General features: G+C 45.5%; 1 protein-coding gene across 1 annotated transcript in view; it reads left to right on the top strand.

Annotated features, from left to right (window-relative positions):
• The window catches only part of NRK (Nik related kinase), a 427,476-nt gene extending 414,941 nt beyond the window's left edge, over nt 1-12,535 (top strand). The window contains exon 32 of the mRNA XM_073543628.1: nt 11,041-12,535. Coding sequence (XP_073399729.1) covers nt 11,041-11,124 — 84 coding nt within the window. The 3' untranslated portion in view covers nt 11,125-12,535. The remainder of the gene's footprint in view (nt 1-11,040) is intronic.
• The last annotated feature ends 534 nt before the right edge of the window (nt 12,536-13,069 follow it).

Here is a 13,069-nt window from a genome sequence, read left to right as displayed (position 1 = left end):
GGCAGCAGAGGCTACGGCAGGCGCTTCCGGGGATGCGGCCCGCCCCGAGGTGCCTGACATACGGGGCGCCGGGCTGAGTGGCGCAGAGGACAGGAGGGGCCAGTTTGATGACGCCCCAGTACTGCAAGCTGGACAGAGAGAGCGCCGAGCAGCCAGGAGCGGCTGTCTGGCAGCCGGCAGGAGGGAGCATTGGACCGGTCAGGCCGGTCCGGGTCCAGGGATCCACGTAGGTCCCGCTCAGGTGGGAGTTCAATGGAACGGCAGGAGTCACGTGCTCAGGTCCCCCTGGTGACGGGGAGGCCAGGGGCGCGGGCCGTGAGCAGCGGAGCGGACATCAGGATCACGGAGGACGTCGGGACTCGGGATATTCGGCTGGCGGGGACACAGCACCCACACAGCTATGTGAGTATGGATCCATGTCTTGTATGTCGCCCGCAGGGGTTGTATTGCGGGAGGTTGGGGGTAGCCTGGGGGAAGGTAGGGAGCAGAGGGGGCGTAGTGGGCCTGCCCGGGCTGAGGGATATTTTAGACAATATGTCACAAATATTGAAGAGACTGGAGGGGGGGTGATTGGTGAGGCAGTCCCATCTCCGGCGGGGGCATGGTTAGCGGGTCGCGGGTCCAGCACTCAGTCAGAAGGTGAGGCTCTGCGCTCAGTCGAATGCGACGGAGGAGCATCGGCGGGGGTATCTGTCTCGGTGCAGACCGAAACGGACAAGGGAGATAGGATAAAACTGGATGATAGGGCTAAGGGAGAGGTTTATGTATGCTTTGAGGGGCCTTGAGATATTCCCCCTCCTTCCGTTGGAAAAGTTCAAACTAGATAAGGGGAAGAAGGATGACAGTAAGAAAGAAGAAGAGGAAAAGAGGAGGTGGCGGCTGATTCTGCAGACATTTGTAAACTGGATGCAGACATTCGCTATTTTGGTGAGTGTCATAGGTGAAAAGTCTCCGGATAAATGTTCTGGCCTGTTTTGTTATCTCGACGCTGTTGGGGAGGCGCATCGTATTTATGGGGGGCAGGCATGGCTGCGATACAACGAGCAGTTTAGACAGAGGAAGGCGGTACGGCCGGAGATAAAATGGGATCAGAAGGATATCGGGTTGTGGTTGAAGGTGATGGCTCCAGTGAGGTATGGGCAGTCCTTTCATGGGAGCGGGGGCAGTGGCAGTCAGCAAACAGGACACGGAAGTGGTGGTCAGACGGCCCAGGGAGGAAAGGAAAAGTCGGGAACGTGCTGGCAATTTAATGATGGGCAGTGTAAGTACGGGAACAGCTGCAAATTCAAGCACGTGTGCTCCCACTGCAATGGTAGCTCGCACGGGGCTTCAAAATGTTTTAAAAAAGGGAAGGGTAAGCCACAAGTGGGTGCCGGTCAAGGGGGAGAGTCCGGTGAGAATTCAAGAGATGGCCCCCTTTCTAAGTAGGTACCCGGCTCGGGCGGAGGCCAATGTTATTTGGAATGGTTTTGTTGAAGGTTTCAGGATTCCACCTCCCGGCCACGTGGTTCCTTTCTCTGTTAAAAACTTGCTGTCAGACATAGAATCCGCTTTTCGTTTATTGCCAGTTCATGCGGAGAGCATCCCGCTGTTGGGTTGTTTTTGGAACAGGGAATTTTACCTCGATAGGTGTTTGCCGATGGGTTTCGCAATTTCTTGTTCACTTTTTGAGATGTATAGCACTTTTTTGGAATGGGTGGTAAGGGATGTTGCAGGCATACGATCTATCATTCATTATCTGGATGATTTTCTTTTTATCGGTCCCCCGGATTCACCGTTGTGTAAGAACGCATTGGCAGCCATGGTTTGGGTGGCGGAGCGTTTTGGGGTGTCACTGGCAGATGAGAAGACTGAAGGCCCTAAGACCGTTATAGGTTTTTTGGGCATAGTCGTCGATTCAGAAAGGATGGAGTGTCGTTTGCCAGAAGACAAGTTGTCGTTGTTGAAACAAGAAGTTGATAGGATTGCGAAGTTGCGGAAAGTGCCCCTAAAGGAGTTGCAATCCTTATTGGGGAGATTGAATTTTGCTTGTAGGATCATGCCCATGGGCCGCATTTTTTCTCGGCACCTGGCCGGTGCGACGGCCACCATTATGGACATTATGGACACCATTATGTTCGTTTGACTAAGGAGCATAGGGAGGATTTGGCGGTTTGGCAGAAGTTTTTGCAAAATTACAACGGTTGGTCTTTGATGCAGGAGGAAACATTGAGCAATTCTATACGGACGCGGCGGGCAGCTCTGGTTACGGCACCTACTGTAGAGGGAAGTGGCGCAGTGGCCGCAGGCATGGAAGTCGTTGGGCCTGTTAAACTTGGCATTTTTGGAACTGTTTCCCATTGTGGTAGCTGTTTTGGTGTGGGGTCCTATGTTCGCGAATCGGAGGGTGCGTTTTCATTGCGACAACGCGAATGTAGTGGCAGTGATTAACAGTTTGTCCGCCTCGTCTCCCCCGGTGATCAGATTGGTTAGGGTTTTGGTTCTTCAGTGTTTGGAGTTGAATGCAGGGATTTCTGCAGTGCATGTGCCCGGTGTGACAAATTCAATAGCAGATTCTTTATCTCGCTTTCAGTGGGGGCGTTTTCGAGAGTTGGCACCAGGAGCGGAGGCCTCGGGCGTGGAATGCCCTTCTTATCTGTGGCAAGTGATTATGGAAGAGCAGGAAGACTGATTCGGGAATCGTTGTCGCATCAGACCTGGTCGGCTTATGAATCCTCGTGGCGAGTATGGCAGAGCTGGGTGTCGGAATGGGGCGGGGTCGAAAGCGAGGAGGATAGGATGTTGGCGGTATTGTTTTTAATTGGGAAGGCGGCCGACAGTGCTTGGTCCGCTGCTAAGGTAAACAAGTTTATAGCGGGATTGGCTTTCGGTTTTAGATTACAGGGGACGACGGATGTGACAAAACAATTTTTGGTGAGGCAGGCGTCGAGAGGGTTTCGCAGGGGTAAGAAAGTGGTTGACAAATGAAGGCCTATTTCGTTCAGTACGTTGAAGGGCTTAGGTAGAGTTCTGGAGGGTATTTGCACTTTTTTTGTTTTGAGCTGGCGCTGTTTCGATTGGCTTTTTCTTTGGCCTTTTTCGGGGCAATGCACATTGGCGAGGTGGTTTCAGGCAGCAGGGTCTCAGCTGGAGGGGTGTTGGCAGAAGACGTGGAATTTTGGGCGGTGGGCATTGTTTTTTGGACTCGGCGTTCAAAGACTGATCAACTGGGTAAGGGCAGTCGAAGGGGCAGTAATGTGCCCACGGAGTTGTTTGGAGACGTATTGGAGTGAGTGGGCAGGTAGAATGGGTCCTCTATTGTGCCATGCGGACGGCACCTATTTGTCCCACTTCCAGTTCATTGCGGTTTTGAAGAAGGGATTGTCAGAGCTGGGCCTCCCCCCGGACATGTATGGGTCCCATTCCTTTAGGATCGGGGTTGCGACTGAGGCTGACAGTCTTGGTCTGGGGGCGGAGGTGATCAGGAGAATTGGCAGGTGGAAGTCGGATTGTTATTTATTGTATGTTCGGCGTTAATTGTTGTTGCTGTATGTTAAGGGATTTGTTTTTTCTATACTCTGTTCTGTTTTTCCAGGTGGCGCCCCCTTTTTGGCTTGGATATTTGGACACTCATACGTGTATTGGGGTGCGCTACGAGCTGACGCAAGGCCAGATGGTAGGCAATTGGGCTTTAGGAGGGAGCAAGTTCTGATACGGTTTTTGGGCTTCCGAGGTATGGTGTGGAGCAGGGTGCTCCCGGAATTAGCCAAGTCCGCTCGCCTGGACAGACCCCCCGACGTTCTTGTTATACATGCTGGGGGTAACGATTTAGGGGTAAGGCCAGTCAGGGAATTGATTAGGGACATACGTTCCGATTTCTTGAGATTGTGGACGTGTTTCCCAAACGTGTTAACTGTCTGGTCGGACGTGGTTCCTAGAAAGAATCGGAGGCAAGCGAGATCCTTAAAAGGGATTAACAGGGCTAGGGTTAAATTGAATCGGGCAGTCTCTGGATTTGTGTCCAGGAATGGGGGCATTAGTGTGAGGCATTTTGAGTTGGAGGGAGGTGTCGGTAATTTCTGGTTGGACGATGGGGTTCATTTAAATTCTATTGGAATTGATCTATGGGCATTGGCAATACAGGAGGGGATTGAGAGGGCCTTGGTGGTTTTGGGGCACTCACGAGTCTGAGGTGGTCAGGGCTGTTCGTGTTTGGCGGGGGGTGGGGTTCTTGAAGTTGACGATGATTGGTCGGGGAAGGATTTGGAAGTAATATTCCCGACAGTTTTAAAATGATATCGGTGATCATGCTTTTTGTTTATGGGCTCTGGAAGGGGTTTTTACCTCGGGAGCTCTGGTGGTTAGTCTCCCGGAACGGGAGTTACGGTGCCCTCGAGCTGGGAATGGACGGCTGAGGGTAACATGGTGGTCGAGTTCTTTACATTGGTTTTTGAGCCAAAAATGTTTTATAGCCAGATCTTTTAGCTCCAAGAACCCTCCCCTCATATTGCATTAGGGTTAATACATTGATATTTATGGTTAATGTTATAGTTTGTTAATAAAATTGGCCGCTGTGGCCAAAATTATCCAAAAAGAATTTAAGTTGTAGTGTGTGTTATTTCAGGGGTGGGGGCATAGGAAGGAATTAGGTAGGGATTGGTTAATGGAGAAGAAAACTGGAGTCGCCATACGCGGTCAAGGAGGGGGATGGGGAGGGCACAGCCTGGAGGAAGCCCCCCATGACTGCAGTGGGCGGGCAAGTTTTTAAACTTGTTTTGGCCCTGAAGGATATGATTGGCGGGGACGGGGGCTAAGGGAGGAGTGCGGGCAGTCTGGACAGTGGGGAGTACGTGCGGGAAAGCCTCACTCTGGAGCTGCAAGCAGAGGAGCAAAGACCCACCCACCCTCCCTGTTATGTGGTTATACGGGGTAGGCGGTGTTAAGGGATATCTAAAAGAAATAAGAAGAAAAGAGTCGGTGGGATCTATAGGGATTGTTTGTGGTTACTGTCATCACAGTGGCTGGGGGGCGGGGGGTGGGGTTCTTGGAGTTGACGATGATTTGTCGGGGAAGGATTTGGAAGTAATATTCCCGACAGTTTTAAAATGGTATGGGGGATCTGGCTTTTTGGTTATGGGCTCTGGACGGGGTTTTTACCTCGGGAGCTCTGGTGGTTAGTCTCCCTGAACGGGAGTTACGGTGCCCTCGAGCTGGGAATGGACGGCTGAGGGTAACATGGTGGTCGAGTTCGTTACATTGGTTTTTGAGCCAAAAATGTTTTATAGCCAGATCTTTTAGCACCAAGAACCTTCCCCTCATATTGCATTATGGTTAATATATTGATATTTATGGTTAATGTTATTGTTTGTTAATAAAATTGGCCTCTGTGGCCAAAATTATCCAAAAAGAATTTAAGTTGTAGTGTGTTATTTCAGGGGTGAGGGCATAGGAAGGAATTGGGTAGGGATTGGTTAATGGAGAAGAAAACTGGAGTCGCCATACGCGGTCATGGTCTACAGGACATCAGACAGCACTGCATTAAAAACTGCGTGGACTTACAAATCATCGGTTAAATGCAAAAATGCAAGGTAAAGCTCTATCATTCAAAGATGAAGCCATATATCTAAACAATCCAGAAATGTTGCTGTCTAGTAGGGGGGAAATCTCCTTTTAAAATGGACTGAAGCGTAATGGAAAACTGTTCTGTGACCAGGTTAATACAAATTTGAAATTATTTATGGAAATCACAGATGCCGCATCCTGCGGACTCAAGAAGAGAGGGACCTTCCAGCTTGTTATCAGCCCATATTTCGCAAACCTGCATCTCTGATGGTATGAAGCTGCATTAGTGTCTATGGCATGGGCTGCTTACACATCTTGAAAGGCACCATCAATGCTCAGCATTATGTAGAGTTTTTAGAACAACATACAGTGGGGCAAAAAAGTATTTAGTCAGTCAGCAATAGTGCAAGTTCCACCACTTAAAAAGATGAGAGGCGTCTGTAATTTACATCATAGGTAGACCTCAACTATGGGAGACAAACTGAGAAAAAAAAATCCAGAAAATCACATTGTCTGCTTTTTTTTCATTTTATTTGCATATTATGGTGGAAAATAAGTATTTGGTCAGAAACAAAATTTCATCTCAATACTTTGTGATATATCCTTTGATGGCAATGACAGAGGTCAAACGTTTTCTGTAAGTCTTCACAAGGTTGCCACACACTGATGTTGGTATGTTGGCCCATTCCTCCATGCAGATCTCCTCTAGAGCAGTGATGTTTTTGACTTTTCGCTTGGCAACACGGACTTTCAACTCCCTCCAAAGGTTTTCTATAGGGTTGAGATCTGGAGACTGGCTAGGCCACTCCAGGACCTTGAAATGCTTCTTACGAAGCCACTCCTTCGTTGCCCTGGCGGTGTGCTTTGGATCATTGTCATGTTGAAAGACCCAGCCACGTTTCATATTCAATGCCCTTGCTGATGGAAGGAGGTTTGCACTCAAAATCTCACGATACATGGCCCCATTCATTCTTTCATGTACCCGGATCAGTCGTCCTGGCCCCTTTGCAGAGAAACAGCCCCAAAGCATGATGTTTCCACCACCATGCTTTACAGTAGGTATGGTGTTTGATGGATGCAACTCAGTATTCTTTTTCCTCCAAACACGACAAGTTGTGTTTCTACCAAACAGTTCCAGTTTGGTTTCATCAGACCATAGGACATTCTCCCAAAACTCCTCTGGATCATCCAAATGCTCTCTAGCAAACTTCAGACGGGCCCGGACATGTACAGGCTTAAGCAGTGGGACACGTCTGGCACTGCAGGATCTGAGTCCATGGTGGCGTAGTGTGTTACTTATGGTAGGCCTTGTTACATTGGTCCCAGCTCTCTGCAGTTCATTCACTAGGTCCCCCCGCGTGGTTCTGGGATTTTTGCTCACCGTTCTTGTGATCATTCTGACCCCACGGGGTGGGATTTTGCGTGGAGCACCAGATCGAGGGAGATTATCAGTGGTCTTGTATGTCTTCCATTTTCTAATTATCGCTCCCACAGTTGATTTCTTCACTCCAAGCTGGTTGGCTATTGCAGATTCAGTCTTTCCAGCCTGGTGCAGGGCTACAATTTTGTTTCTGGTGTCCTTTGACAGCTCTTTGGTCTTCACCATAGTGGAGTTTGGAGTCAGACTGTTTGAGGGTGTGCACAGGTGTCTTTTTATACTGATAACAAGTTTAAACAGGTGCCATTACTACAGGTAATGAGTGGAGGAAAGAGGAGACTCTTAAAGAAGTTGTTACAGGTCTGTGAGAGCCAGAAATCTTGATTGCTTGTTTCTGACCAAATACTTATTTTCCACCATAATATGCAAATAAAATGAAAAAAAACAGACAATGTGATTTTTTGAATTTTTTTTTCTCAGTTTGTCTCCCATAGTTGAGGTCTACCTATGATGTAAATTACAGACGCCTTTCATCTTTTTAAGTGGTGGAACTTGCACTATTGCTGACTGACTAAATACTTTTTTGCCCCACTGTATGCTCCCATCCAGACAACGTCTATTTAGTGGAAGGCCTTGCATATTTCAGCAAGACAATGATAAACCACATACTGCATCCATCACAACAGTCTGGCTTTGCAGAAGAAGAGTTCTGGTGATGAGCTGGTCATCTACAGCCCAGACCTTCCACCAATATCAAACATTTGGCGCATTACGAAACAAAAAATTTCAGCAATCGTTCTCATCACTTCCCAGACGTTTAACAGAAAAGTGGGTAGTACACAATGGTAGACACGGCACTGCCCCAATTTTTTTGTAGATGTCTTGCTGCCATCAATTTATGAAGTAATTAATTTTTTCAACTGTAATGGAAAAATGTCTGATGTTCACCTTCTTATCTAGGTTTTATGTTCCGTTGTGAATATAACAGGGGATAAGATTTCCAAATCGTTACATTATTTTCTTTATATTTTACACATCTGAAGAAAAAGGATCTTTTCACCAATGACATATTTAACATAAAACCTGTCCACTCTAATGGGATGGTGCTGAGCACAATGGACGGCATCCTCTGATTTTTGCAACATAGTCAAGGCATTTGCCAAGAGCTGCCACTAGGTGGAGCTCATCGAATACATATTGTATACAGTGCGTCAGTATCAGTTGCATAAATCTATGAATGCAAACAAAATTGTTTCATGAAACTAAGTGTAAAGAGGAGCACATGATTTGGAATTCTGGAAAGCCAAGATCTTACAATGAGTATTTGGTGCAGGTTTTTTTTTTCTGCGATAAAAAAATAGTATATTTTTCAACACTTCAGAAACAGAAATTGACCTGCGGTGCATGTTTAAGATTCCTCCCAGTGGCAGCCCGGGGCTTTTAGTCATAGGGGTCCAGCCTGCAAGGATTCAGTCACCGCTCAGTACATAGTGAGTGAGTGGCGGAAGTAAATCGCCCCGCACTGACTGACAGCCAGCTCACTGGTGCATCAATGCAGAGCTGGTTGTCAGTCAGTGCTGGGGCACGGCTGACGCTATGTACTGAGTGGTGACAGAAGCTGCACCTCTATGACTGGAGAAATAAAGTACGGTGGCGGCTGCACAACTTTATTAATGTGCAGATTAACCCCATGTCTGCAGGTTAATAGTGTTTGGAGACCTCCGGACTTCTATATAAAACTTGACAGACCAAAAAGAGACAAATTCCACAACAGAAAAAATGTGATTAAAACATATGAAAAAAAAAAAATTCACTGAAAAAATGCAAGTAGTCTAAGGATATGCACACACTTTCTTTTTTCATGCAGAATCTATCTGGAAAAATGCATTAAAAATAGGAACATATTCACATTAATGTTGAAACAACTTTCTGTGCATGTTTTGTTTCATTTTATACCTTACAGGGTGGGCCATTTATATGGATACAACTGGGTGGGCGGACTTCAAAATGGCCACCATGGTCACCACCCATCTTGAAAAGTTTCCCCCTCCCATATACTAATGTGCCATAAACAGGAGGTTGATATCACCAACCATTCCCATTTTATTTAGATGTATCCATATAAATGGCCCACCCAGGTCTAATCTTATAAATGGCCCACCCTGTAGTTTCGAAAGCTGTGAACGAAGAGGTTAAAAGAAGCTATCAGAACATTTTTTAGGTGACTTCCGCTTGGAAGCCGCTACTATTTTATATATGAATAAAAAAGCTATAAAAATGTCAAAAAGACAACAAAGAAGGCGCTTTGGGAAAAACACTGCTTATTTTTTCCTGAGCTGCTTCGCCATGAAAAATGATATGGGTACACCAGCACTTAGACGATGCCATGTACACATCTCCCAAATTTGCCATTTGGTGCAGAAAACGGTCTCATCAAAAACACAACAAATTCTCATTGTGGGAACTTGGCTTTAGAAAGTTAAAGCTCCGATACAAAGATGTTTGATGGCCCACACAACGGTCCATTCCACAGACATTGTGTAGAATACAGTTCTAATCTATCATACAAATAAAGAAGGAAAATAAAACCACAAAGTGTTATGATCGATTATTTCATCGTAGAGTAAGTATTTCTACAAAGCATTTTAGGACGTTGAGGTCAGCCTGAATCATCCATCCGCCTCTGTATTTTTGGAATTATGATTTGATTGCCTCTAATTGGGCAGACTGAGTTTTGTATGATTTACTCGCCATTCTCTTCACGCCTTGGGAATTAGAAACCAGATTTGGCTAATAAATAAGATAAGCTAATGTCCCCGTCACCGTGTGATCTCTACTGTCATCTGGTAATTCTCCCATGTAATAGTCTGGGAAAAGTGCCGCGTGTGACAGGGACATATCTAATAAACTGGACAGGAGTTGGACATTAATGGCAGCCGTCTGACCGACCCAGGGTTATTTTCTTTATTGCTGTGAACTATTCATGAAAATCTATTACTTGAGGGGAAAGCTGTCAAAGACAACTCTTGTCAGGCCGCACGCCATCCTACTCCATCTTGATAGTCTATTTAAAGCGGAGACTAGTGATGAGCGAGTACACTCATTGCTCGGCTTTTCCTGAGCATGCTCGGGTGTCCTCCGAGTATTTTGCTGTGGCGCCCTGCGTCTTTATCACCACAAAAGGGTTAAATATGTACTGTTTTGTATGTGTTTTGTGAGCAATGGGAGTTATGCTTTCTTTGCTAAAGACCACAACACACACACACAATTTACCTCACTCCCTTACTTGTCTGAAGCTTAGAGCTTTGCAGACATACCCTAACTGGGAGGGGGAGGAGTTGAATTGTTGTTTCAGTGAAGGTGAAGGAAAATGGAGAACGCTCCTGGAAGCCATAACATGTGCTCCCTCCAGGAGTAAAGCTAAGAAGAATCAGGGAGTCAGCCCCTAGGCCATCCATGCTTTTAGAGCAGGGTGGTAAACTGAGAGACTGTGTGGGATTATACAACCAACAGCAGAGTGTTTTCCCCGGGAAGACTGCAGCAAACTAGGATCAGTGAAGGATTGTGCAAGAAGGAACTTGAGCTTCACACAGGATCCAAGCTGCATGTTGCCAGAGGAGGAAAACAGTGAGTAGTGCTATACTGGAAGTTCCAAACTCCGGGAAGCCTTGGTCCCTGAAGGGATTAGAATAGCAGGAAGCTTACACTGAGTCACAGCAGAGAGAAGGATAACTCCCATATAACATATAGATAGATGATAGGTAGATAGATGATAGATAGATAGATAGATATGAGAGAGATAATAGAGAGAGATGATAGATCGAAAGATAATAGATATGAGATAGATAGATAGATAGATAGATAGATATGGGATAGATAGATAGAATAATGGATAGTTAGATAGATAATAGATGATAGATAGACAGATATGGGATAGATAGATAGATAGATAATAGACAGATAGATAATACATAGATAGATAATAGACAGATATGCCATCTTATACAGCTATGCAGATATTGATGGAAAGATAAAAAATTGCTTTCTATAGGCAAAAAGTTTTATATATAATTTCTTAGCATTCTTTCCGTGATTATACATATTCATAATTTCTTTTTTAGGTGTTTTTTGCTTCTATACAATCTGGTGGCGGCAGTCAAATTTACTTCATGACGCTTGGACAAAATGTTCTCTTCAACTGGTAATCGAAGGTCAAGGATCCTGATTGCAAACCAAAATTGTGACTGTGAGACAAGTGTGGACTATAAACCAAAGCAGGTCCAATAGATTGTCCAATAGATTGTCCATGGGTGGTATATGCACTACTTGTGTATGGAGGAAGAAGATCTTGTAGCATTAAGCGTATCTGGTGGTTACAGCTACAATGTACAGACGTGATTTCATGTTATTGATGCCAGGTTCTCTGGCTGTTGGGGTCCACTGAGGCTGACCTCCTGGGGTCATGGATTTAAGGTAGCAGAAGACATAGATTGATTGAACTTTAGTAACATTCATATCCGTACTTGAGAAGCATTACTCGCACTATACTGGTACATTATCATGGGAAAGGTCTTACAAAACAGCTATGTATGATAGTCTGGCAATAAAAGAAGGATGATGTCGCTTTCTGAATTGCACAATAAGCCCAATGCTAAGAATAAAACTGTCTACTGCAAAATTATGTTTAAATTTTTAATTATTGTGTAGTCGACTTACAATTGTTTCATGAAAGCCTCTAACTTTAAAGGGCAATTTCAGTATAGAGATAAATGGGGTTTCCTGTAAAAAAAAAAATCTATTATTGAAGGTCCAGCCAGTGCCTCATTTGTTATCAATCGTACAGTTAAAGGGAATCTGTCAGCAGTTTTTTTTGCGGTGTAATCTGAGAGCATAATGTAGGTGCACAGAGCCTGATTCCTGCAATGTGACACTTATTAGACTGTGTGTTGTAAGAAAATCAGTTTTTCATCTGCAGCTTATCACTAGAGGACTAGGCTTGTCGGTCCATGTGGTCCTCCTGCCCCAACCCCACCACCGATTAGCATGTATCAGCCTATGAATAGTATACACAGAAAGCTGCCAATCGGTGGTGTGGGCGGGGGTATACAGAGCTCAGCATTCAGAGCACTGCTAGATCTACAGCAGAGAAAACAGGGATTTTATCAAAATGACAGCAAGCAGCCCAATAAGTGAGACATCACTGGAATCAGGGTCTCAGCCTCTACATCGTGCACCTCTCAGATTACAAAGCAAAAACCTGCTGTTATTTTTAATATTGTTAAAAAAAACTAACCTAGAAATTAAGAATAAAAATATATAAGAGATAAACTTGTTTGCACTATTAAGGAAGTGAAATATTTTCTGCATGTTCCTGAACCAGTCTTGTAGAAATCTCACAGAGGTTATTCTCCTGATCTATTCCATTTATAGCAGTCAGATGGATGTGGGAATTATGCCTTGGGCAGGAGGACGTGTCTCGTTCAGGAGCATGCCTTGGACGTGTCTCTCGGCCAAGAAGGCGTATCTCTTGGCCAGATGGGAGGGGGCGTGCATCTTAGGCAAGGGGTGTGTCGACCAATGGGGCACGTGTCTCGTCCACGGGGGGGGGGGGGGGGGGGGGTGTTGGCCAATGAGTCACGTGTCTCGGCCAAGGGGGGTGTCAGCCAATGTGTCTCAGCCAAGGGGGTGTGTTTTGAAAAGCGGAGTCTCTTAATGTTTCTTTGTCTCTTACTGCAAATCAAGCAAAGGGTGACGGCTCCGTCTGTGGTTGGCTGATTTCAGGTGCATACAGAACAATTATTTATACACAGGAGTTCTTAGTTTTTATTTTAACATGAGCCACAATGGTATCAAAGAAGTGAAAGTGATTACTAGAGGTATTGAGGATTATTGGCCTGCCGTGATTACACTTCTTGCACAAGGCAATGGTTCCCACTTTGGGTCCACCAAGCTTCCATGTGAACACAGCCTAAGTGGTATATACTATATTCCCTCCTAGGTGTAGAGCCCTGTACTCTATGGACAAGTATGTAGATTGTATCAGAGAGATTTTTTCTATCTTACTGGAATTGCCCTTTAAAGGTGTTTTCGCGTCTTGATGTCCCTCTGATATTCCGGAATTTGTTATAGTCCTGTATCTGCCAGGGCTGT

Source organism: Dendrobates tinctorius, unplaced genomic scaffold (assembly GCF_039654945.1).
Source record: "Dendrobates tinctorius isolate UK_male_01 unplaced genomic scaffold, ASM3965494v1 ptg000133l, whole genome shotgun sequence".
NCBI classification, from domain to species: domain Eukaryota; kingdom Metazoa; phylum Chordata; class Amphibia; order Anura; family Dendrobatidae; genus Dendrobates; species Dendrobates tinctorius.
This window is presented reverse-complemented; position numbering and strand designations above follow the sequence as displayed.